This window comes from Mya arenaria, chromosome 14, assembly GCF_026914265.1.
Source record: "Mya arenaria isolate MELC-2E11 chromosome 14, ASM2691426v1".
Classification (NCBI taxonomy): domain Eukaryota; kingdom Metazoa; phylum Mollusca; class Bivalvia; order Myida; family Myidae; genus Mya; species Mya arenaria.
The window spans coordinates 6,684,796-6,709,861 of NC_069135.1; the positions used below are offsets into that span (position 1 = coordinate 6,684,796).

General features: G+C 34.7%; 1 protein-coding gene across 1 annotated transcript; it reads right to left on the reverse strand.

The window, feature by feature from the left end:
- Positions 1–3,858: 3,858 nt before the first annotated feature.
- Positions 3,859–19,525, reverse strand: LOC128217568 (synaptotagmin-10-like). The gene is made up of 10 exons (XM_052924779.1): positions 19,471–19,525; positions 17,757–17,918; positions 16,887–17,084; positions 15,564–15,681; positions 15,144–15,286; positions 14,715–14,888; positions 14,107–14,183; positions 13,764–13,893; positions 12,199–12,327; positions 3,859–6,521 (listed from the first exon to the last, which is right to left on the reverse strand). Exons 2-10 carry the CDS (start codon positions 17,907–17,909, stop codon positions 6,447–6,449), a joined length of 1,197 nt encoding a protein of 398 aa, XP_052780739.1. The 5' UTR covers positions 17,910–17,918; positions 19,471–19,525; the 3' UTR covers positions 3,859–6,446.
- Between the last annotated feature and the right edge of the window lie 5,541 nt (positions 19,526–25,066).

Consider the following 25,066-nt stretch of genomic DNA (forward strand, 5'->3'; position numbering starts at 1 on the left):
GGTGTGGTACGGCATCCAGGATATTACCATATGGTGTCGTAAGGCATTCTGGATCTTACCATATGGTAGCGTAATCTCGCTGATAAGACGGCCGTTATTAATGAACGAGTGTCTGTTTTGGGGTATGGGTCGCTGGGGTTTCCATCAATTTTTTGAATTGTCATGAAACATGTTATTTGGTTTCATTTTTAATTTGCATTATATTTCCATATATAATATCATATCATGTCTACTTCACATAATTTCTGGTACAATGGCAAGTCACCGAACCGAACACACTCGTCAGAGAACAGGGATATTCTCTGGTAAAATTGCAATTCACACAGCAGAACAATCGAGTAATATGGATGTTTTCTCGTACAATGGCAAGTCATGGAACTGAACAATCGAGTAATATCGACATTTTCTCGTACAATGGCAAATCATGGAACTGAACGATCGAGTAATATGGATGTTTTCTCGTACAATGGCAAATCATGGAACTGAACAATCGAGTAATATGGATATTTTCTCGTACAATGGCAAGTCATGGAACTGAACAATCGAGTAATATCGACATTTTCTCGTACAATGGCAAATCATGGAACTGAACGATCGAGTAATATGGATGTTTTCTCGTACAATGGCAAATCATGGAACTGAACAATCGAGTAATATGGATATTTTCTCGTACAATGGCAAATTATGGAACTGAACGATCGAGTAATATCGACATTTTCTCGTACAATGGCAAATCATGGAACTGAACGATCGAGTAATATGGATGTTTTCTCGTACAATGGCAAATCATGGAACTGAACAATCAAGTAATATGGATATTTTCTCGTACAATGGCAAGTCATGGAACTGAACAATCGAGTAATATCGACATTTTCTCGTACAATGGCAAATCATGGAACTGAACGATCGAGTAATATGGATGTTTTCTCGTGCAATGGCAGGTCACAGAACTGAACGATCGAGTAATATGGATATTTTCTCGTACAATGGCAAATCATGGAACTGAACAATCGAGTAATATGGATATTTTCTCGTACAATGGCAGGTCACAGAACTGAACGATCGAGTAATATCGATATTTTCTCGTACAATGGCAGGTCACAGAACTGAACAATCGAATAATATCGATGTTTTTCGTACAATGGCATGTCACAGAACAGAACAATCGGTCATTATGGATATTTTCTCGTACAATGGAAAGTACAGAACTGAACAATCGGGTATTATGGATATTTTCTCGTACAATGGCAAGTACAGAACTGAACAATCGGGTATTATGGATATTTTCTCGTACAATGGCAAGTACAGAAATGAACAATCGGGTATTATGGATATTGTCTCGTACAATGGCAAGTACAGAACTGAACAATCGGGTATTATGGATATTTTCTCGTACAATGGAAAGTACAGAACTGAACAATCGGGTATTATGGATATTTTCTCGTACAATGGCAAGTACAGAACTGAACAATCGGGTATTATGGATATTTTCTCGTACAATGGCAAGTACAGAAATGAACAATCGGGTATTATGGATATTTTCTCGTACAATGGCAAGTACAGAAATGAACAATCGGGTATTATGGATATTTTCTCGTACAATGGCAAGTCACAGAACTAATAAATCAATAAAAAATATAGATCGAAAAACTTCTCAGCAAGAAGCGTTATCATGAATATTAAATGATATGTTGTCAAGATACGATGGCTTATGCCACACTCAATAGAATTTTGAAATGATTTAAGCGACATGGACCAGATAAGAAAGATTTTTGTCACAGATTGTGTAAGATTTGTAGATTTTGTGATATGTATTGTATTTTGATACTTAAAGTGTATCTGAATGTTTCCATTTTGACATGCTCGGATAGAAATCCTAAATAGAAAAATAACTTTTAAAATATGCGTTGAAACTTTTGAAAAAGATGTTTAGTAATTGAAAAATCTCGGAAAGGAAATGTAATATTTTTATTAAAAACTTTATATTTAGAGGGAGTGAGAAAAATAAATAGGTGTAAATATTTAATCATATTTTAATATTTATAATTACTTCTCCACAAATATTCTCCTCAGCCGTAATGAAGTTGTCTGCTGATTTTCTAAATATGGAAATAGATGTATCGCAACGTAAAGGCAGATTCTTGTCTCAGTGAACACGCATCGACGACCCCTAAAATATCTTGAAATACTTTCATATTTAGAATTTTCTGACAATTCTTTACGAGAACACTGCCAGGGTGCAGGGTATTTTTGGTGTCTTTGCAATGGATATAATTCCCGAAAAGGTCGTTCTCTTATTTTAAAATCGAAATATACGATGAATATTGCTTTAAGACATATACTATTTTAAGTCCTTCCGATACATACGTGTAATTTTTGTTAAATATATTCTCAAACTATTTCAGTCTCTTCAATAACAAAGCATTTATATAGAAATACAAAGAGAAGTAGCTTCATATGTTTTAAAGAATCGCTCATTATTTGCATATACAAATTTATATTTATATATGTATATATTATATGGCAAAATTTGTCAAGCTAGTGAATCGAATACAATTGATAAAACATTTATTTTCATCGTTTTTATTGCATTAAACAGAGGGTATTAAATACGCGTTATTGTGTAACATATTTGAATATACCGCCCCAAGTCTGCACTCAAAAGCATACCGAAATAACTTACGGGTATTTTGCACTTAACGCAGGCCTTTAATGGGTACGCATTGTTTTAAAGTTTCGGCTTTCCCCTTCGGCTGTCCTTTTGTTTAAGCTTTAAATGTCACTTCGTGTATTCATTTGATGTTCAATTAAGGTTCGGTGATTGCCGACTGAATTTGAGAATAAAGCGCTAAAAACTGTTTTTTAAAAAGATGAAAAAATTACGTTTTTAAATGATGAATAATTTGGAAACAAATTGCAAATTTCTTTATGAAATTTAGGTGCATTCATTATCTTACTGCCTGGGGCTGAATACTGTTCATTTGTTTTTACCTAAGTGTTGTGTGCGTCTTAATTCTCAATTTGTTTTTAAAGACACTTCATTTTATCAAGGTAATCATGTAATTAAACTAGTTAATGCATTCTGAAGTTAGTCTTAAGTAATCAAAAAAGGAATTTTCAATTAAAAATCTTCTTTGAACCTGTGCATTTATTGAATACTGAAAAAGTCGAATTGTAACGAGCCATCAACTGTTTGATAATGTTTTTATTTAAGTGATGTAAAATCAAAAACGTTTTAGATTTATTTCTCATAATGAAGAGATGGGGGTATCGTTATGATTGTTCCGATAAGTCGTGTGTTTCTTGGGGCGAAATTACTTCGGTATCAATCAGCGGTAAACATTTCGGCTAGGAGAAAACGACGGAGTGAGTATTTGCGTACCTTGAACAGCGAAACACCATTAACAGATGAGGCGATCCCCAGATTACCGCGATATCTGGCTCGGGATATTCATTGATATTGCAACATCGGTTTTGTAATTGTATTAAGTGATTAAGCATTGTAGAATAGCGCTATCCATGTTTGAGTACGAGTAAATGGAAAAACGGTACGACAGTCGCAAGAGTAGTGTTTTTACTTGGTGCATGTTGGCGACAGAGGTTTCCCCCCCCCCCCCCACTCCCTTGAAATTGGCAATAGAAAAAACGTGAAGCAGTATAATAGTAATACTATTATTTTGACTGATTAAACGGCTTCAGTTTAATTAATTTATTCAATGAGTGTCTATATCTCAGTTAATGTAACATTTTGCAGTGGACCAGTGCTATGAACTATACACACTATCTAGCAAGATTGTAGCGACGACAACGGATCACGACACCAACAAAGGCTATCAACAACAACAACAACAACACGAGTTATGATAGGAAAATGCCGTTTATTACAGAATCAGTTATCACATATAAAAATAATAACGATTGTTAACAAGCAGTTTAGTAAAGAAAATTGAATTCATAAATTGTAAAATATGCGATAGAAATAAAGATACGGAGTGACTCGGAACTTGTCTTCTGGGTATTGCTTGTTTCACATAATGGTAGGTCTTGGCCTAGGTATGACAGTCTGTGTATGCGTGCAATGCTCCAGCAGCCAAGTCCCTGGGCAGGTACGCCGGAACCTTTATGTACTAGTAAACCAACACTGTGAAGATACAGCGTAAAATACCCCGGACACACGACGTTCAACGTTCCCGTTCTCAAAAGGGTATATGTCAGAAGTCCACCGTCATATTTAATTTAGTGTCATTATCATAAAATAGCAGGTTGATTAACTTCTACTGTGTGAAGTGACCACAAGCTACTTGGTCAAGATTGTTGGCCTCAGATAAGGTCTGATTTTAGTCTGATTTTGCTTCTGATATACAGATATCATCCCATAATAAATGCTGTTTCAGTATCCACATTTGACAGTTAATAAGCCAAGGGTCAGTGGTCAAAAGTCGCTCAAACCCCTCTGGAGCCAGTAGTCTGAATCAATACAGGGAAGACTTGATTTTTTCATATTAAAGTCAGTGTTTGTTTGAAAAAAATACATTGTGTGAAGACTATCAGTGGAATCAGTAACAGGTTTCAATTAATTTGTCCTCATTGTCACCAGAATGAGAAGAAATGTGTTATTCAAACAGCTCAGAAAATGTATGGACACATTAACATGTAAATAACACCTCTCTATTCTGAAATATTACCTTTCTATTATAACCTTTAAGGACTGAGAGTATATGTTAGGATGACAATATGTTTTTAATGTATTTATAATAGGGGAATATCACATTTTTTCTGGCAACAGATTGGATTTTGTTTTAATCAGAGGATAAATGTGCAGCAATAATCATAACATACTGTTTATGACAGGAAGATAAATGTTACAGAATATATTTTAAGTATGAGTGCATCGAACAAAAAGTATGTAAATACATAAAGTAACTACTTTACATACATCATAAGAAATTAGTAACTATTTTTCATTTTTAAAGAATCCATAATGATGTTGTTTTGCTCTCATGTAAAAACTTTTTGAAACTGCATCAATCCTTGGGCTTAATGCCAGACTGTTGTAACACCTTCTTCTTCAATACAGTTTACAACCATCTTGCACTGAGCACACAAATCCCTGCAATTGCATACATTGCATACTTGTACTTGCTATAATCTTGTTTAAATGTTTTATGCAATAACCAGTTGAGTAACCAGTTTTACTAGATTGATCAAATTAATTGTAAGTATAAAATGTACAACAAATTGAAGAATACTACAACAGTAAAAACTATTACAAAGTTAGCAAAGGAGGAAAAATGTAAGTCTTAACACAGTTTCTCTCTCTCTCTCCCCCCCCCCAAGCATTTTGTACCCAGCATTATGTAGTTTAAATATAGTTTTAAGTCAGATATCAGCCACATTCATTGTTTCAATCAAATTTTAATAAATTGAAAAATATGGCAAAAATTGTTTTTATCACCTTCAAGTTTTATCGAAGTGTTTTGTAAATTTGCAGGGCTGAATAAGAGCTTTCATCAACCTTCCCCTTTAAGCTACACACAACTATTTATATAAATGCAATAAAAAAACAAGTCATACTTAAACCACATTATAATATATTTAATCATTAGTAAAAAAAAACTTCAACTTTCACAGTCATAAATGTTAGTAATATACAATATACATGTATGTCAATAAATCTAAAAATAATGTCATAGAATGCAAGTAATACAACTGACCAGCAGTTTGGTAAATACCAGTTTAAACAATCCTTACATAAAGATGAAAATAAATATCACAGATTTAAATGCAAAATCAATGACAAATGCAGATTTCTAGAAACATTCTGAAAATATATGATAAATAATTCAACATCCAAGTTCATAATGTAAGATCCTAGACAACATAATATTTTGATAACAGTTAAGGTGGAGGTCTTAATTGCAATTGTAAGAACAATTTTATTTTTTAAATTTAAAAATTTTATTTAAACATTTTTAATTTAACATAATTTTTATAAAAGTATTCTTTTCCATTCAGAATGAACAGTGAAATAATTAAAAAAATAAACCAGGGTAAATGCATTAAGGATAATTGCTTTTTTTCATAAAGTATAATCAAACAACATTTTTGATAATCACCAAAAAAAATGAAAAAAACATTATATTACAAGAAAACAAAAGTACTTGCATGTATAAATGACATACTTTGGTAGAAATAAAATTCCTAGTCTAAAGGATCAGCCTTGATTGTTGTAGTTTTGTGTAAAGAGATTGCTTCTTAGCAAATTATTGACAAATTACTATTGTTACAGAAAGTTATAAAAAAACTTGTTTGATCAGCTAGTAATAAGATGTTATTTAAAATTAGTAGTCAATCTAAAGAAGTCTCTATCTCCATCCCCATGCCACAGAGTGACCTCGGACACTATTCTGTATCCCCTTCCCCTAGCCTCAGAGTGATCTCGGGCACTAGTATATAGGTATGCCATCAACAATCCGGATCTTCCCATTCGCCCGAGCCTTCCTACACGTCACGGTCACAATCTGAAATAAAAATAAGTTAGATCAGTTAAATTGTTAATAGTCAAAAAAAGGGTTTGTACATAATTATAATGGAACTAGGACAAGAGCAGCCCAAAATAGAACAATGTTCAAGAAAGAAAGCCTTAAAAGCCTTAAAGCCTTTGGCGTTCTCCTCAATCCTTGACTTGTATATTCGAGGGTAGAAAGCGAAAAGGTTCTATCTTCTTCTTTATCTAATGTCACTTAGAACCTTTTTGCATTCACCCCTTGAATAATGTATTGTTGTTTATGTATATTATGTGTTACAAAATAAATAATGTTTAAACCAATGAAGGCCTCGCAGTCAGACCACCATGAGAGACACACAATGTTGCAATGACACAAGACATTGAACACATAGTACATGAATAATGTTAGAATATATTAAAATATAATATTATTATAATAAAACATTCTGATGATGATATGACAAAATAACAGAAATTACAACAGTTATAAAGAACACATTGAAATTTAAGTTTTTTGAAAGAATGTAAATAACTGTTTATCAAAATCAAATTTTATTATTAAATATTAAAAGAAATCAGAGAAAAGGTATGATACATAGAACTGAACCAGTATCTGGGGAAGTACATAATTTATTATCAAATGATATTGTTCATTTGTGAAATTAAGGTGAAAAACGGAATTACATAAAATTTTAATAATGCCAATAAATAATATTGCATTGCAAAATTGTGCAATTTGACTGCATAGCTTATGACCCTGAATTGTGAAACCGACAATTAATGTCAATTAAATAAATAAAAATAACTACCATAAATACCTAAACAATTCACTGTCAGTCATACCTCTACTTTCAATACCTGCTTACACTCATAAAGGAATTTTCTAGCCCAATATATCATAATCACCTATGACTAATATTTTTCTTCAAATTACAGAAAAAAGAGAGAAAACCAGTCTGAAGAAATGTCGTTTTTCCATTATTAATTTTCCTTTCCTTTATATCGTATGTATTTTCTTCTCTTACTCCAGACATTCATGGTCATATTTGATAATGCGTGATTGACAGTCATTTGTGTACAAATTTAAAACCCGGGCTAAATTACCGGCCACATAAAAGAGTTATAATCATAATAAACTCTAATTGTGTGGAGTGTTAAAAAGCCCACTGATTTCATTTCACTCGATTTTAAATACAGCCATGATCACGCAGACTGGGTATAAATCAACGCTTGTTAAACTATGCACATAGGTTAGACTATGGTATATCTTTTTATCAGATAAAGAATAAAAAATGATTAGAATCAAGAAAATATTAGCTGTTTTTTGTCACAAATTCTTTGGAAAAAATGAAGGAATTGTGAGCGGATTTGGAAATAAAGACCACCCAGTGAAGCCAGTTTTAAAATGTTAAAGGGCCCAAAAACTGACCCTGCCCGGTCCCTTGCTTAAAATCAAACAACTGTTCCATGCTGCTAAGGTCGATGCACTCACTGAATTTGGGGCTTTAATTATCACCCGAGTCCTTGGTCAAAAACAATGAACAGTTTGTTTAAGTGTTCTTTTTTGAAATTAAACCGCCCATAAATACTGTCCATTTGTAAACAGGTGGTAATTTCAGGATGAGGAACAAATGTATGTACAATTTTGCAAGGTTATCAACATTTTGGGTGATTTGTTTACAAATGAACTTACATCATATTGTATTATAGTGCTATCATATCACTATTCAATATAGAAATCCAGTTCAAGAAAAAAGAGCACCATTTTTTCTTAAATTTATGTTCCATTTTTTGGCCTGAAGTTTTAACAAGAGTCATAGCTTTGGAGTGAACGCCAAACACTTGTCTGTTCTTGTTGTTTTTTAAGTAAAAGAAGCATAGCTGGACGAATATTAAAGCAAGAGTTATGGGCCTTTTCATACATGAGCGTAGTGTCACTGGCAACATGTGTTCATTTCTTGAATGGTTTTTGAGTAATGGCCATGGTTAAAGTTTTTTGCCGATAACGACACAAAGGCTATCACCATTCCTCTACTTTTTCCTTCGAAAAATAGACAACCTTATAAAAAAGATTTATCAGAATATTGACATGGTATAGTTGTCCTCAGAGCATTAGCACAGATTTTAGATAATAGATAAACATACCGAAAATTATTAATGATATAGATGATAATTGTTTGTTTCAGTGTCAAATAGCACTATATTTCACAGAGAGCACCAAAATCTATATATAAGAGTCAAGTAGCCCACAAGTAAAATATTTACTTTTGGTGTTCATGAAGTGAAATGTATTGCAATTTTGCACTGAAACAAACAATTTTCTGTTTATAATACACCTGAAAAGGATATAAAATGATCTTTCAGAAAAGCCTGCGAAATTGTATGTGGACAAAACATCATCGAAAATGAGGTTATTGAACACATATCCCAGACCTGTGTGCCTCGAGGTTTGATTTGGATGTGAAAGTGGGCTTAATTTTGAATACATAGAAAAAGATCAAATTGTTATTTCACTGATTGAAACAGTGAAAAATCATTATTATTTCACTGATGAATCTCTATAAACCACAACAAGGCATATAATAAAATGAGCTTTATGACACCTTAAATATTTTTTTCTTCATTAAGAGATAATAATGTGAGTATCATGACTCTAAAATCAGATTAGCTACAGTTAATGTAAAAGATAATGTATTCAAATAACTTAAAAAAGATACAATGGCCTAACCTACGAAAGATTTAACAAAAAGACAAGATGTTATCAAAATTTACAACATTGATATAGCTTGGATAAACAGGCTTCATACATATAATACAGTGTTCACGGTTTGGGTAGCTAATAGTATTTCACAAAACCCTAAATTGTATAGAATTTCACGAAGCTATTCTTGTGTCATTCTGAGATGATGAGAGGACTGAATATCATATTTAATGCCCATGTAATTGATATTACATCTTAAAACCACTCTGCATACCTCATATTTAAATTGCGATTTGTCTTGTGCACAAAAACAATACGAGCCATTGTTTACCAATCACTATTTTGTTTACCGCAAACTGAACTAATTACTGTGGCGTTCTGTAACATCATGCAATACAAATATTATTTAACTGATTTCAACAATTGGCCAACAATTACTACACAAAAAGGGTGATAGCTTGATAAAAGACTGCATTGGAAATAGCCAAATGGTCTTTGTATTGGAGTAGTATTTCTGTGATTTTATGAGATTTTAAACTGAAGTTTTGGGTGTCAAATGTTACAAAAATTGAGCAGTGTCATGGGTTTTACCAAGGGTTTAGGGGGAGTTTTGAATGGTCTCTCGAACGGCGTATTCAGCGTTAGTCAAGTGAGGAATCTGCGTGAACAAAACTCTGGATGTATGTCAATGACTTTGAACACTGTCGACATATCATGTAACATACACCGTTGAGACATTTCACACAGAGACAGCTTCTCCTAATATGAATTGGAATATAAAAGTCATGATTAAATTTTAAATCATACCTACAATGTCATTATACATTATAAAAATTTAAGTTGGCGAAAAAGGTGAAAAGAAAAAAGAGAATGACATGACTTTAAGTTATATCTGAAACCACTGATGAGCTCTATTACAGATGAAACAACATACGACACTTTATTAAATCCTTTATTCAAATTTACTCATTTGAAATTGCACTCAATTTATTCCTCCACAAAAGCAAAAAAAAATATAAATGTTTTTTTCTAAAATTTTGGGAGTTCCCAAGATACTATAAGTGTTGTTTAAAATAGCCCCACCTACCTTTTTATTATAATATCAGTCTTTATTTTAGTTTTTATATTGATGGCTTTCTTGACTTTTTATAGTTGTTCCTATTTCCCAAAATACATGTTTTTGACAATTTAAATAGAATATCAAATTAAAGACTTTGTAAAACAGAAGTCAACTTTGATAACAATTGTGATTTTAGACTTTTCTCCCTGATGTATTTGTTAAAAAAAATAAAATTATCAAATGATTACTATTTCTCATTATTGGATCCCAAACATTAATTGTTATTATTATGCAGGACTTAATATCCTACTTTCTCATATTTATACGCAAAATTTCAAAATTGAAGGGTATGCAAATAATCACCAAAGTCTGTTAATATAATTTACATTATGTTTTGTTGAATATAGGACCATTGCTAAATTAAAAAACCTGCTGAAATGGTAATTTTCATTTTCAATGCATGAAAAGGATATAAACTTTTTTGAAGTATTGAGGAAATTGTTAGGTCAAGTGTTATAACATTAAACCAATAAGAAAGCAAATACTAATTTCTGTCATCAGTTGTTAAGATGATCCACTTCAAAACTCTGCTTCTATTGGCTGAAACATTTGTAGTTGACTGATATACACTAATTTTATTCAATTTTCACTTCAGCGGTAATTAAATTAAAATCTGATAAACTATTATCTATGAGTTGCAGAATTAATAAAAGCAATTGACTTATCAAGGAAAAACTGTTAAAAAAAGAAATCACATCCTTATCCAAAAGGATGTATTCGCGGATCGCGCCTTTTTTGGCCCATTTTTTTTTTCTGTTAGATAGTCTTCAAATTATAGAGGCACTTGCCTGTACTGACGTAAAACCAATATGTCAGGAAATGATAAGACAAAAAACCCTTATAATTTTAGTATTTTCTATCTATTTTCCACTTCAAGCAACAAGCTTGCATTTGAAATACAGAAGCCAATCTTAGCAAGCAAATGGTCATATAATAATAAACCTTTGTATGAAATATCAGATAAAAGTATTATCTTTATGATACACTTGTATGCTTTGCAAATATGCAAGCTATTTCTAAACATTTTGCATTTATTAAGACACTGGGACATTGTATGTTATAACATGTTTCAAAGCCTACTGGCTGTAAGGCATCCAGGGCAAGCATTTAACACATGTGTTTACTTTTCAGTTACAAAAAAGGGTTTAAAAAGCATTGCATTTTCATTTCTTGCTACACTCCAATTTGTTTACTTTTTATAATGATTCAAAAGAAGTGAAAAGAAACAAGATGATCCTCCCCAAGGCATTTTATCTTGGTAATAAATACACACTATAATGACCTTTTTAACATTATTATTTTTAGAATACATTAAATCAAAATATACAATTTACATACAAAAATACAAAAAAACTACTTGATATGTATCCTTTTGACTTACCTGCAAGAAAAAAAACACTCATTAATCATAACACTTTTATTTCCAATATGCATCTCAGTTAAAATGTAATTTGACCAGGGCTGTATGGGTTTTTTCTTCATTTCTAACATATTAAGCCTTCATAGTTAAAGAAACACATTAAAAAATCCATTTAGGCCAAACGACAAAACCAGCTGCTTGGCAAAAAGAAATCTAAAAACTTTTAATATATCTGGTATTTTCAGCACAACATTGATACAAGGGAATCTACTCTTGCAATATTTAGATTGATATACATAACTCAGTTAACTCCCTTGCACATATCTTTTTAAGTGTTCAACTCATTATTGATCACTGTTGTAAATGTGAGAGTGCGATCTTAAGCTGTGGAGGAAACCCAATTGTCTTGTTCAGTTTCTTGTGCCCTCCAACCAAACTCACATTGTGCCCAGGCCAGCCGTGGTGATAAGCTAGTGAACTATCCTAAACGCAAACAGCTGTATACCAACCTTTCCTCCAGCATGCTTCTTGAAGATGCAGTGTGGAGCCCGGGCAACAGAGTGGGCAACTAGGGATTCCCTGAACTCCTGGGCTACTTGATTCTGGTAAACACGGGCTCGTACACGATTGCTGTTTCTCTGTAATATAAGATATACACTTTTAAATGTTCTTACAAATGGGGTATTTTCTTTTATTTATGGCTGTGTCATATAATCTGAGCAGTAAGATGGGAAGATAACTTTATCAGGCGTGTAGGAAGGAAATTGACATTGGGGCCGCGGAAGGGGTGGGCTGGGGAGGGGTGTCCCCTCCAGTCGAGATTTTTTTTTTAATTTTAAGCATTGAAAGACTCAATTTCCAGTGAGTTCAGGTTTTATTTTCATGTTTAGATCTAAACCTTTTTTCGGTTAAAATAACATTATGAGTAACAGCGATATGTTAATTATTGTGCTATCATAAACTTTTATAAACGCCAGTATTTATTTACTTTTAAATATTCATATTTGTGCAGTCTCACAATGTATGTTAAATAACAAATTAGCGCAGTTTACCTCTTCAAAGTAAAGCCACGAGTGACTTTGGAACCATTGCCAGTTGAATGCCCCGTGTTCAGATTTTTTAGTGCCAAAAGATCTCTTTGGAAATTTAAAACTTTTAGGCAGATTTGGAACGTCCATTTTAAAGTCAAACTTTAATGTGACGAGTTTGCTGGCTATTTAATGGCAATTCTATTTTAACGATTAATTGCAATTATCATAATCAACTACAGTTTTGACACATTAAAAACGATACAAATATTTATTGTCTTATTGCCTCTTCTTCCACTAACTCGTCTTTAATAATCTGCCGCCTGTTTTCACGCCATTCACACGCCAATTAGCTAGATGGTCACAGGTTTAATTATAATATAGTGACCTGTTTATTCAATATCGTGTCAGACTGGTATTGATCTATGTGCACGTAGCTTTATTTAAAATACGATTATTCAGAAAATCGGTATCAAATATTCGCGGCCCCATTGCCGTTACTAGCCAGATTTATTGGGGCCACAAGTGCGGCCCCTGTGGCCCCAGCTCCTACGCGCCTGTTTATTAACAAGAGCTGTCAAAAAGAAGTGCGCTGGAAATTTTCACATATTTTAACCAGAATTTACTTACAAGCAAAACCTTGACCATAATTCCTAAGTTGATTTATAAATGGCCATAATTCTCTGACTTGATAAGTTAAACAGGTTGGATGGTTGAATGAAGCTTCAATGCAATACTTCATGTAGATGCCGAGATATTGATTAATCCACGCTGCTTACATGCATTTTTTTTAAGTTAAATAAAAAAGAGCCATAATTTGTATTACATGCAAACACAGTTACCTTACTTGATTAATTACAGGTTGAATATTGAAAACCCTTATATAAAGGTGCTGGTTTTGAACCCTAGTTCCCTGTAACACTAGCATGGATCTCAACCAAGATGGCCAAGCAGCTATACCAAGTTTCACTGAATTATTCATTTATTTAACATTTTAAATGGTTTGTATATAGTGTTGGAATTTCATCATCATAAACAAAACAAACCAGGTCTGCCAGCTCAAAGGTGCCGTTGAGGCCAGTCTCTGGGTTAAAGTGTTTCAGCTCCACAATACACTGGCCAAGGGAATCATTGCTGGAACTCCTGTCCTTGTCTATCACATGAAATACAATGTACCTGCAACACAATCATAGTCGTGCAAAAGTTAGAATGGACATGAAATGGTTATATGATTCTATTGCTAGTTTAATTGTTCTATATATCTTTGTGTTCTGATTAAAGTCACTCTTGTAACAATAACCACATTCTTCTATAGACTGAAACAGCGTCATATAGCACTTCTTAATTCTTCTCATATATATATATATATGTGTGTAACTAGTAACTCACTTGTCTTCAAATTCCTCTTCATGCACTGGAAACTCAAAGGTTTCGGACCAGACTGGGTTCAGGGTCCCCTTTAACACCTGGCAAAACATGTCAGCCAATGTTGAAAATACTTCCACAAACAGCCTTAACTATCATAAGTTATAGATTTCAAAATGATGGAATACTCTGTACAATTCATAACTTACAATCAATTACAGGGCCCCACTGAACTTCATTGCACAGTGACTGTGAAATTACAAGCACTTTGATGAATTTCCAAAAAATAATAAAATAATATCAATGATACTTACTTCTACTTGTTTACCTTTTATCAAAATACTTCCATTTTTTTGCTCTTAAATATCCATTTGTTTGGTTTGTAGGTTAATACAACTATTTGAAGACTTCTTGAAAGAGTTTATCCTGCCTTGTGAGGTTTTACTTTCATTGGGTAATATAAGATACTTACTGATGAGGTGACTGATTTAGGGCAGATTTACAGGCCCTGATCATTTAACAATCAACTTTATAGATAAGTTAATGAGTTTAAAAGATTTCATAAGTATTAAAACCAATATATATTTTTACTGACCTCTACAATCAAAGAAAAAGAACACAAACATTCCTACCCTGGTCTGGTGGATCTTATCATGCCCAGGAATTGCGATCTTGACGAACGGGTCAGCGGCCCCACCTCTGTCCCGTGGGGCGAGATTGCTGGCTGCATGGATGGTCACCAGCAGGGTGTTGGGGGTCTGGAAGGCCACACTCACATCCAGGTCACCAGAGATACTCAAGTCAGTCTAGAAAACCACAATAGTAATTAAATTTACTGCTGCTTTCAAATGTACAGGTACCTGTTTACATATTGATACAACTTGTCATAAGTGACTACTCCATTTCTTACATTCGTGCCAGATAGCTTTATAAGGATGAGGATTATGTTGTACTAATCAATTTCACAATCATAGCCAATAAGTCTTTATGGGCGAAAAAATCCCTCCCTCTCAAGTCTCCAATGTTATCGCATCCTATTCCATCATAAACCCAATACAAACCTCCATGTTGAGTGTATACCAGGCAGTGAACGTTGGTGACTCGTGGAAGGAGAAAGAATTCAGTGCAATGATCACTTCGCCTCTAACATCGTCACTTCCCCCCAAGCTGTGCTCACACACCTGAACCAACAAACGACTTTCACCTGAATCGAAAATTGATACTTTATTTTTCAGGTTGCCAAAAAAAATGCCCAAATATTCCTATCATAGTGTTTCTAAAATACAGTAATCCTTTTCTTTTCAGGCAGTCTAATACTTCCTGCATGTTTCTTTATTTATCTAGTTGTGTACAGTTACTGGCACAATTTTGTAGAAGTCAAATAGGATTCAAACCAAGAGCCAAGGTGAGTCTTATTAGAATAAATCAATAATTCCTAACACAGGAAATCAGTTCATTACAAAATTATTACATGAACATACCAAGGGCAAACTCTGCAACATGGAAACCAAAGATCTCGTCAAATCGGGGACAGTTGGTGCCCTGTGACACCTGAGTCTTCTTCTCTCCCTGGTTTAGGGGGTCGGGCATGAGCTCCAGCTGGAAATGAAGAATGGAACAGTCAGGGGTCAAAATTGGCACAAGCTTGCAAAAAGTTGGAAAAATGCAAAAAAAGTTCAAAATATTTATTTAACATGGCCAAGTTTGTCAAATATTTCAAAGCCAAATCAATGGAAAGATTAAGAAAGATAATCAGCTTCCTCCTCAAAAATCTTTTTTCAATTACCAGGTAGTTAAAAATTTACATGTGATAATATGATGCTCTTAAAACATATCTCAAGCTTTCACAATTCACACACATAACATCAGTTTTAAGCTCTCACACAAATAACTCTTCACAACTTCAGTTTCAACCTTTCTCACACATAACTCGACACAAAACCAGTTTTTAGCTTCCTCATGCATTACTCTACAATAAATCAATTTTAAGCTCTACATAACATCAGTTTCAACCTATGCACACATAACTAAACAATATCAGTTTCCATCTTTCACACACATAACTCTTCACAGTATCAGTTTAAAGCTTTTACACACATAACTCTACATAACATCAGTTTCCATCTTTCACACACATGACTGCAAAACATCAGTTTCAACCTTTCACACACATAACTCTTAACAACATCAGTTTTAAGCATTCACACACATAACCCTACGTAACATCAGTTTTAAGCATTCACACACATAACCCTACGTAACATCACTTTTAAGCATTCACACACATAACCCTACGTAACATCACTTTTAAGCTTTCCTCACATAGCTCTACACAACATCAGTTTCCACCTTTCACACACATAACAACTTCAGTTTTAAGCTTTCACACATATATCTCTGCATAAAATCAGTTTCAACCTTTCACAAACATAACTCTTAACAACATCAGTTTTAAGCATTCTCACACATAACCCTACATAACATCACTTTTAAGCTTTCCTCACATAGCTCTACACAACATCAGTTTCCACCTTTCACACACATAACTCTTAACAACATCAGTTTTAAGCTTTTACACATATATCTCTACATACATCAGTTTCAACCCTTCACACACATAATTCTGCATAAAATCTTTTCTTTTTTTTGAGTAAATCTTAACTCAGTCTTATTCACCAAACAGACAAAATTGAAAAATTAAATGAAAAAGTAATATATTTTACAGCTTAAGCTTCTGCATTAACTAAATTAATGAAATTTTGATAAAGACAGATTAACCGCAATGTTACAATAAAAGAGCTCACCTTGACATAGAAGTTGGACATTTTGCCTCGAATGTCCTTGTTTGCAAGGTCTCGACACTTGATGATCTTCACCAGGAGCATTTCGTTGTTGAAATCATATTTAAAGGAGAGCTGGACCTCGCCCTTGACCTCTCCGATAGGCTTCATAACGGCCGGGTCCAATTTCTTGAAAAGGCCCTTCAACATCTGTGTGTTGTGCTAGCAATAGATAACAATGCATGTTGATGGAAATTTAAACACAAGCCTTGAAATGTTTGAATATAAACAAATGATACCATCCATATTAATACAAACAGTTAAGTTATCAATTTGTTAAAATTTAACAGTATCAGATGGTCAACATTACACCAAAACGCTCATGATAACCAATGCTAAGAGGGTTGAAGTAAACTGTTACATTGGTATATAAGCATTGATATGACTCCTTTTTATATTTGCATCCCTTGCACTTGTAAGTACTGTTGTAGCAACTTTACAATTTCTTTTTAAGGTAAAAATGGTCTGGCTCCAGGTTATATGGGAGGAAAATTTATTTCCAAAGGCAAAATTTATACCTATAGTTCAAGAAAAAGGAGTACTTTGCTATTCCCAAAGTTAAAGATTTAGGGATTAAAGTAATTCTGTTACTAAGGTTGTGTCTTTGGAACAAATTGCCTGCTAGTATCACCTAAGTAGTTCATTTACCAAATTTTAAGGTTGTTGTTAAGCATCACATGCTTAATAATTTAGTCTTTTAATAAATTGTTTATCTTAAAAATTTGTATATAGGTGATGGATAGGGTAAGAGATTTTTTCTGGATTAGTAATTTGAAATTAACTAGTTAAATAGTTAAAGTATTACAGGCAGAAAAAAACAACACCAAAAAATACCAGCTCTTTCTGGTAGCTGTCCCATCCTGTCTTGGCCACAGCCTTGTCATGCTCAGAGCGACACTTGAGAACATCTGTCAACCTCTTCACCTGTTCTGGGTCACTCCGAAGTTGCTTCTGAGGATTCCACTCTTGCTTGTGTTTCTTGAACATTCTGGGCCTCTGTATAAACAAATTGGTAAGACTTGGTAAACTCGTTTTATGGTGAAAACCTTTGGATATGAAATGGATGTTTGTGGAAACCTTCCAATCTAAAATAAAACTCAGGTTTTCGTAAAACCTATCATTGGTTTGAAAACCCAAAGCGATTTTGCAAATGAATATGAAGAAAACCCAGAATGTTGATTGAGATCTTTAGTATTTGCATTTTTAACAAAAATAAACAATAACAAATAATGAGAACCTACATATTTTAATATGAAAACCCTAAGTTACTGTTATAAAACATGCTATCAAAATAAAACAATATATTCTATGTCTGGGTTTTTCATTAAAACTCGTGTCTTTTTCTTTAAAGCGTGGTGTTTTCCCAATTGATTCATACCCTAAAAAACATTTTTTAATAACAAAAGGAAATGATCTGAGTAGTGTTTCCTCCATGATTGACAACGGGTATGGTATTTTTCCCTAAAAAGAACACGACAGAGTTGTGATAATCTTCCTATTTTCCTAAAAGAACTTCCTTGCTAAATAATTGTAATCATCAGTTTTTGCAGTGATATTAATATCTGATTACTGAAGAATTTGACTTAACTCCCACAACCCCATATCACATCGATGCTTCAGAGTTCGCACAATGTGCATTTTTATTGGCTGATTTAATTGCTACGCCTACTTGCGATGTCCAATAGTTGACTAACATGTCAATTATCTGATTAGGATACAAATTATGAGTTCACATGTTGTTGCTCAGTACAATAATGCACCCGTCAATTGTAAACCCCCCCCCCCCCCATGTCCGGGGAATAGCAGAGACTTTGACTTACAGTCCAGCCAAGCCCGGGTAAAAACCCCACAAGCGGGTTTTTGAACTGCTGGTAAAGTCCCCGTCAAATGCCCCCGCACCCACGGGACCTAGCTACAATAATGAGCGATCAGGGGTACTTTTTCATCATTTTGACATTTCATGTGTATCCCTCTCTCAAGTCTGTCATAGTAAAAAAAATCATCAAAAGACTCATTGGCAGCCATTTAGGTGGACTTCCCAAAGACCATTTTCTGCTATTTTTGCGCGGGAAGACAGAACCACCGCATTCACCCGGCATTGCGGGGCCACCTGAATGGTAAAAACACAGCCCTATTTCCCTCCCTATCCCCTGTATACCCCCGTGCTTACAACTGACTGGTGCATTATATACAACAAACTGTCAAATAACATTTACAAGACACCAGGTGCAGAGGCGAAACCAACAATGCAGAATGGCATGACGCCGAAGACAAAAACATTATTCAAGTGAAAGGAACTTTTATCAATTCAAACATTGCCATTTGGTATATTTTAAAAGGTGAAAAGTCGTGGTATTAGTATTTGGAAAATACCGTGCAGTGCTATTTAAAAAGAAAACTCGCGTCTACTGATAAATATTAGGTCAAATCACCGAAATAGTTGGTTTAATTGAATAAACTTGGAGAGCTTACATCAATGAAAATTGCAAAATACTGATAAGACAATTTATTACGTTCAAATCTAAACGATATTTATAAACAAACATACTGTTTTATATAAATATAAAATACGCAGTTCAAGCCGCCATATTGTTTATCATCCCAACGGTGCATAAAAAAATGTTTTGTAAAAACTGATCAGGTTACAAATCACTGTTTCTTTTCTAGTCGTATTATATGTTGTATTTCCCCCTTACTAGTCATACACGTTTGGATATTTCTATGGTCCTTTCATTTTGTTACCTATTCCCTTTTTTTCATCCCTCTTCGCCTGCTCACGCTTCACATTTGAGATTTGTTCTGCAAAAAGATGTTTGTGACTGAAGGCAGACCTTTGGTTGCTCAAATTCAATGTTTAACCCACACTCATTCTTTCTCAAACAGACGTTTCCTTAACTTTTGCCTCATCCTTTTAGTGATTCATTTACCCTCCTTTCCTTAAAAAGTCACCTTTTTTCAATTCCATACTTTCTCCAATCATTTCCATTTATCGTCTGATTTCATCTCGTTCAGTTTTCACACCTTAAATCGATGATGCTTCATATCTTGCACCGTACTCACAATGTGCATCATACATGTACCTCACCAATATGGTGAGACAATGCTCATCATATCGACGATGCTCCTCATTTTGAACAGGCTCATCATATTCAACCGAACCAAGCAAGTCGTTCTAGACGATGAAAAATCAGAGACAGCCAGTGTTCTCTCCGGCGTACCACTTGGCAAATATAAAGTTTTTGGCTCATTGCTATTATAGGTCTACATAAATGATCTCCCTGAGGTGTTACATTCCTCAACGGCGAAGCTATTTGCTGACGACAGCTCTTCAAAGTCATCATCATTGAACAAGACAGATGCAGACTTCAAGAAGATCTTTCAGCATAAGGGAAATGGGAGGAATCTTGGCAGATGGGTTTCAACCCCTTAAAAGTCTATGTTATAAGGATAACATAAAGATCCTCTACACTCAGAACCTCCTCCCTGGACACATTCTTGATTAAGTTGACGCCAGCAAATACCTAGGAGTCACACTGACAAAGAATTTCACCTGGGACCAACATACAGGCGATATAACAGGCAAGGCAAATCGGACACATACGTCCATGTAGGCATATCAAGGAATGCACGCCACCAGTTAAGAAAGATTTATGCAAAGCCATGGTCCGACCTATCCTATAAAATGCCTCAACTGTCTGGAACCCTAACAAATATGCCCTAAATCTATCGAGCAGGTACAGCGCAGAGCAGCACGCTTCGTTTGCGATGACTACTCGTCAAAGAACCTCAGAATGCGTCTCCAAGACCTCAACTGGATGACCTTAAAACAGCGACGTAAACACATCAGGCTGCATATGATATACAAGCTTGTGAATACCTTGTAGACATCAACGCCGTCAAGGATCTCTCAAGGTCTACTCAGGGACCGGAGGCCACCACCGACTGTACCAGGAGCGTATCACAGACCAGACATTTTCCTATACCTTCTTTCCAAGAATTGTGGATGACTTGAACCTACTGCCCATTCGAGAGTTATCAGCTCTTAAGCCGGATGCCTTCAGGGCTCTCTTAATTTAGCGGCCTGCAACCGACACCATTGATACACAAATGTGTATATTAGTTTAGTTCTAGATATTATCATGAGACGTTATGTTCGTTACCGTCATGAAGTCTTGTTGAGCTAAGTTATAGTAGTAGTAGTAGTTTTATTCTTGCATTATGTCAATAACAGTACATTTTACATCAATATAAGATAAATCACATATTGTATTTGCATGATATTTAGAGTCCTAATAAATTATATTACAGAAAGTTTAACATGAAATACATAATACTAGATCTACTAAAACAAGTATTACTTCTGGTGTTAATGATAAAGCTATCTAATTTATTACCAAATAAAGTTTTACCAAATAAAGTTTAACATAATAAATAACATTGCACAGGATAACCCGTAAAGATTTGCACAAGTACAAAAGCTTATTTCCAACGGGGTCCATGTCTAAGGTATTAAAGTTGGCATTTAATGATTTAGTGAACAGTTTTATATAATAGTATATGATATACTCTGATGAATTAAATTAATATATGACATTCATCACAAATAAACTACTATCAGTATCACATAATTATATAATATACCACACAATTATACAAATAGTTAAGGAATATTTAAAAATTACCAAAGCAACTACATGTGTATATAAAAATTGTGCGTATTCTTAGAAAGCGCACTTATATTTGTCTAATACATAAAAAATATTAATACAAAAAGACAGACTTCTCAAACTTCTCCATCTCCTTTAAGAGGTGAGTTTTGACTAATTTCTAAAAAACATACTTTGATTCTGTGTCTTTGATGTTATTTGGAAGCATGTTCCAATCCCGTATACCATTATAATAAAAAGAAGCTGCTGTAAAACCACCATTATGTGGGACATAAAATTTTAAGTTGGATCTACTGCTATATATATATATATATATATATATATATATTATAACTATAATAATAGTTCGCGCTATTAAGAGACTAGATCAGTATATGGAAGAAGAATAAGAATTTTCATTTCTTTGCGCTAAATAGTAAATGCCAAGTGTTTTACCTGTTGCATGTTTCGAATATCTATTCTTGTAGTTTTTGAGAGTTGTCTTCGTGGGTGTTGATTTGGTATCCTCAGCAAATATTTTGAGTATAGATAGATAGATAGATTTATTTCAGAAAGGAATGCACATACATGGACATTTAAAATAAACAACATGTATAGTAAATAACATTATACATACATGATATTATCAATAGCCATGACAGGCACACCAAACCAAGGATGACACAAAAAAGAGAAAACTCTTATTTCCATTGTGATCCTTTGTTTTGGTGGCATGGCTTAGGGAGGCATTGCATATTTAAGTAATTATATAGCTGTAATCGAAATTGCACAAATATATTGAAAGTTAGTCTTTATGCATTAAAATAAATATTGCCGTAGTTGTATCACAGTCACTTTACATAATTTAGTAACATAAAGTTATAGTTGAGAAAGTTAAAGTATGAATATGACAGTATGTATTACTTATAAAATGCGAGGTTAAGTTAAAATAGTTCCTTTACTGAAAATCTTTGAATAAATAAATGAAAAAAGCTTTTTAATAGCATAACTAATTATGCCAAATTATCTAAAAAAAATATTCTTTACTAGCAATTTAAAAACAGGTAATTTCTTAGTCTGTGCGATACAAGATGGCAACTTGTTCCATAAGGAAATGCCAGAATAGAAGGAGGACTTTAACCCAAAACCTTTGACCTCTGGAACAGCATAAGCCCCTTTCTGGCATAACCTTGTCCTATGGGTGTGTACAGCATCTTGGGAGATAAAATTGTCTCCCATATAGTCCGGGGCTATGCCAATTTTTATTCTAAAGACATGAACCAAAATAATCTGGTCTACACGTTTGTTGACAGGTAACCAGTTGAGTAATTTAAAGTGTTCTGGTGCAATGTGAGACCTTGCATCAAGATCCAAAACAAACCTCATAAGTTTATTTTGTGTGGTTTGGAGCTTGGTTTTAAGTAACTTGGTCAGACCATGATACCACATAGAACAGGCATAATCAAAATGGCATTGAATTAAGGCCATGACAAGGAGTTTGTTGGTGTGTTTTGTAAGGTAACCTTTCTTTCGATATAGATATTTATGCCCCCCTTCGAAGAAGAGGGGTATATTGCTTTGCACAGGCATGTCGGTATGTCGGTCGGTCGGTCGGTCCGTCGTTAGACCAAAGCTTGTCCGAGTGATAACACAACAATTCCTGGGCGTATGATCATCAAACTTGACATGAAGGTTGGGCCTGACCAGTAGATGACCCCTGTTGATTTTAGGGCTCATCGGGTCAAAGGTCACGGTCACCGTGACCTTTAATGGTAAAATAATTTTAAAGCTTGTCCGAGTGATAACTCAACAATGCCTAGACCTATGGTCATCAAACTTGATATGGAAGTTGGGCTTGACCATTAGATGACCCCTATTGTTTTTGGGGGTCATCGGGCCAAAGGTCAAGGTCACAGTAACCTTGAATGGTAAAAGGATGTCCGAGTGATAACTCGACAATGCCTGCACCCTTGGCCCTCATTCTTGACTTGGAGGTTGGGCCTGACCAGTAGCTGACCCCTCTTGTTTTTGGGGCTCATCGGGTCAAAGATCAAGGTCATAGTGACATTGAATGGTAAAAGGTTGTCCGAGTGATAACTCAACAATGCCCGTACCCATGGCCCTCATAATTGACTTGGAGGTTGGGCCTGACCAGTAGATGAACCCTATTGTTTTTGGGGGTCATCGGGCCAAAGATCAAGGTCACAGTGACCTTGAATGGTAAAAGTTTGTCCGTGTCATTACTCGACAATGCCTGCACCTATGGCCCTCAAACTTGACTTGGAGGTTGGGCCTGACCAGTAGATGACCCCTATTGTTTTGGGGGGTCATCGGGCCAAAGGTCAAGGTCACAGTGACCTTGAATGGTAAAAGGTTGTCTGAGTGATAACTCGACAATGCCTGCACCCACGGCCATCAAACTTGAATTGGAGGTTGGGCCTGACCAGTAGATGGCCCATATTGATTTTAGGGGTCATTGGGCCAAAGGTCAAGGTAATAGTGACTTTGAACGATAAAAGGTTGCCCGAGTGATAACTAAACAATGCCTGCGCCCATGGCCCTCAAACTTGACTTGGAGGTTGGGCCTGACCAGTAGATGACCCCTATTGATTCAAGGGGTCAGAGTTCAAGGTCACAGTGACCTTGAAAGCAAACCCGATAATTCCTGGACCTATGGTCATCAAACTTGACATGAAGGTTGGGCCTGACCAGTAGATGACCCCTCTTGACTTTGGGGGTCATCAGGCCAAGGTCAAGGTCACAGTAACCTTTAACGCAAAAAAGTTAACAAATCTTCTCCCAGTGATATCTCAACAATGCCTGAATCTATGATCATCAAACTTGACAAGTAAGTTGGGCCTGACCAGGAGATGACCCTTATTGATTTTAGGAGTCATTGGGTCAAAGGTCAGGTTCACAGTAACCTTGAATGCGAAAATGTTTCAAGTGATAATTGGACAATGCCTGCACCCATGGCCCTCAAACTTGACTTGGAGTTGTGTCTGACCTGTAGATGACCCCTTATGATTTAAGGGGTCATTGGATCAAAGGTCAAGGTTACAGTGACCTTGAACGAAAAATGCTTGTCTGTGTGATAACTTGTTAATGCTTGCACCCATGGCCCTCAAATTTAACATTTAGATTTTTGGTGACCAGCTGATGACTACTATGGATTTTGTGGTCATAGAGTCAAAGGTCATGGTCATAACAAACTCTATCCTCAAACTTTGAATGGTCATAATCTTAAAACTGCCTCAACGGCATACACTGTTAGCGACAAATCAGCTGTCATTTCGGTCCATGCATATTTCATTCAATTGTCTATATAATCCTGACAACATGGCGCTCAGGGGGGGGGGGATAATGCTTGACAAACATCTCTTGTTTAATCTTGCATTAGCCTTTTTTAATATCGAACGAGCCAAAGAATCAAAAGATAGGGTCTGGTCAATAGTTGCGCCAAGATATTTAACAGCAGAAGTTGGTTCAATAGTAATA

Bases quoted from the DNA above. Each gene is read 5' to 3' on its own strand.
- LOC128217568 (XM_052924779.1), bottom strand. From the start codon at position 17,909: ATGTTCAAGAAACACAAGCAAGAGTGGAATCCTCAGAAGCAACTTCGG. The intron at 15,287-15,563 runs GTATGTTCATGT...TTTTCGATTCAG, and splicing joins TGTTGCAGAGTTTGCCCTTG to GTGAAAGTCGTTTGTTGGTT. The intron at 12,328-13,763 runs GTTTGTTTTGTT...CTTATATTACAG, and splicing joins CCTTTGAGCTGGCAGACCTG to AGAAACAGCAATCGTGTACG.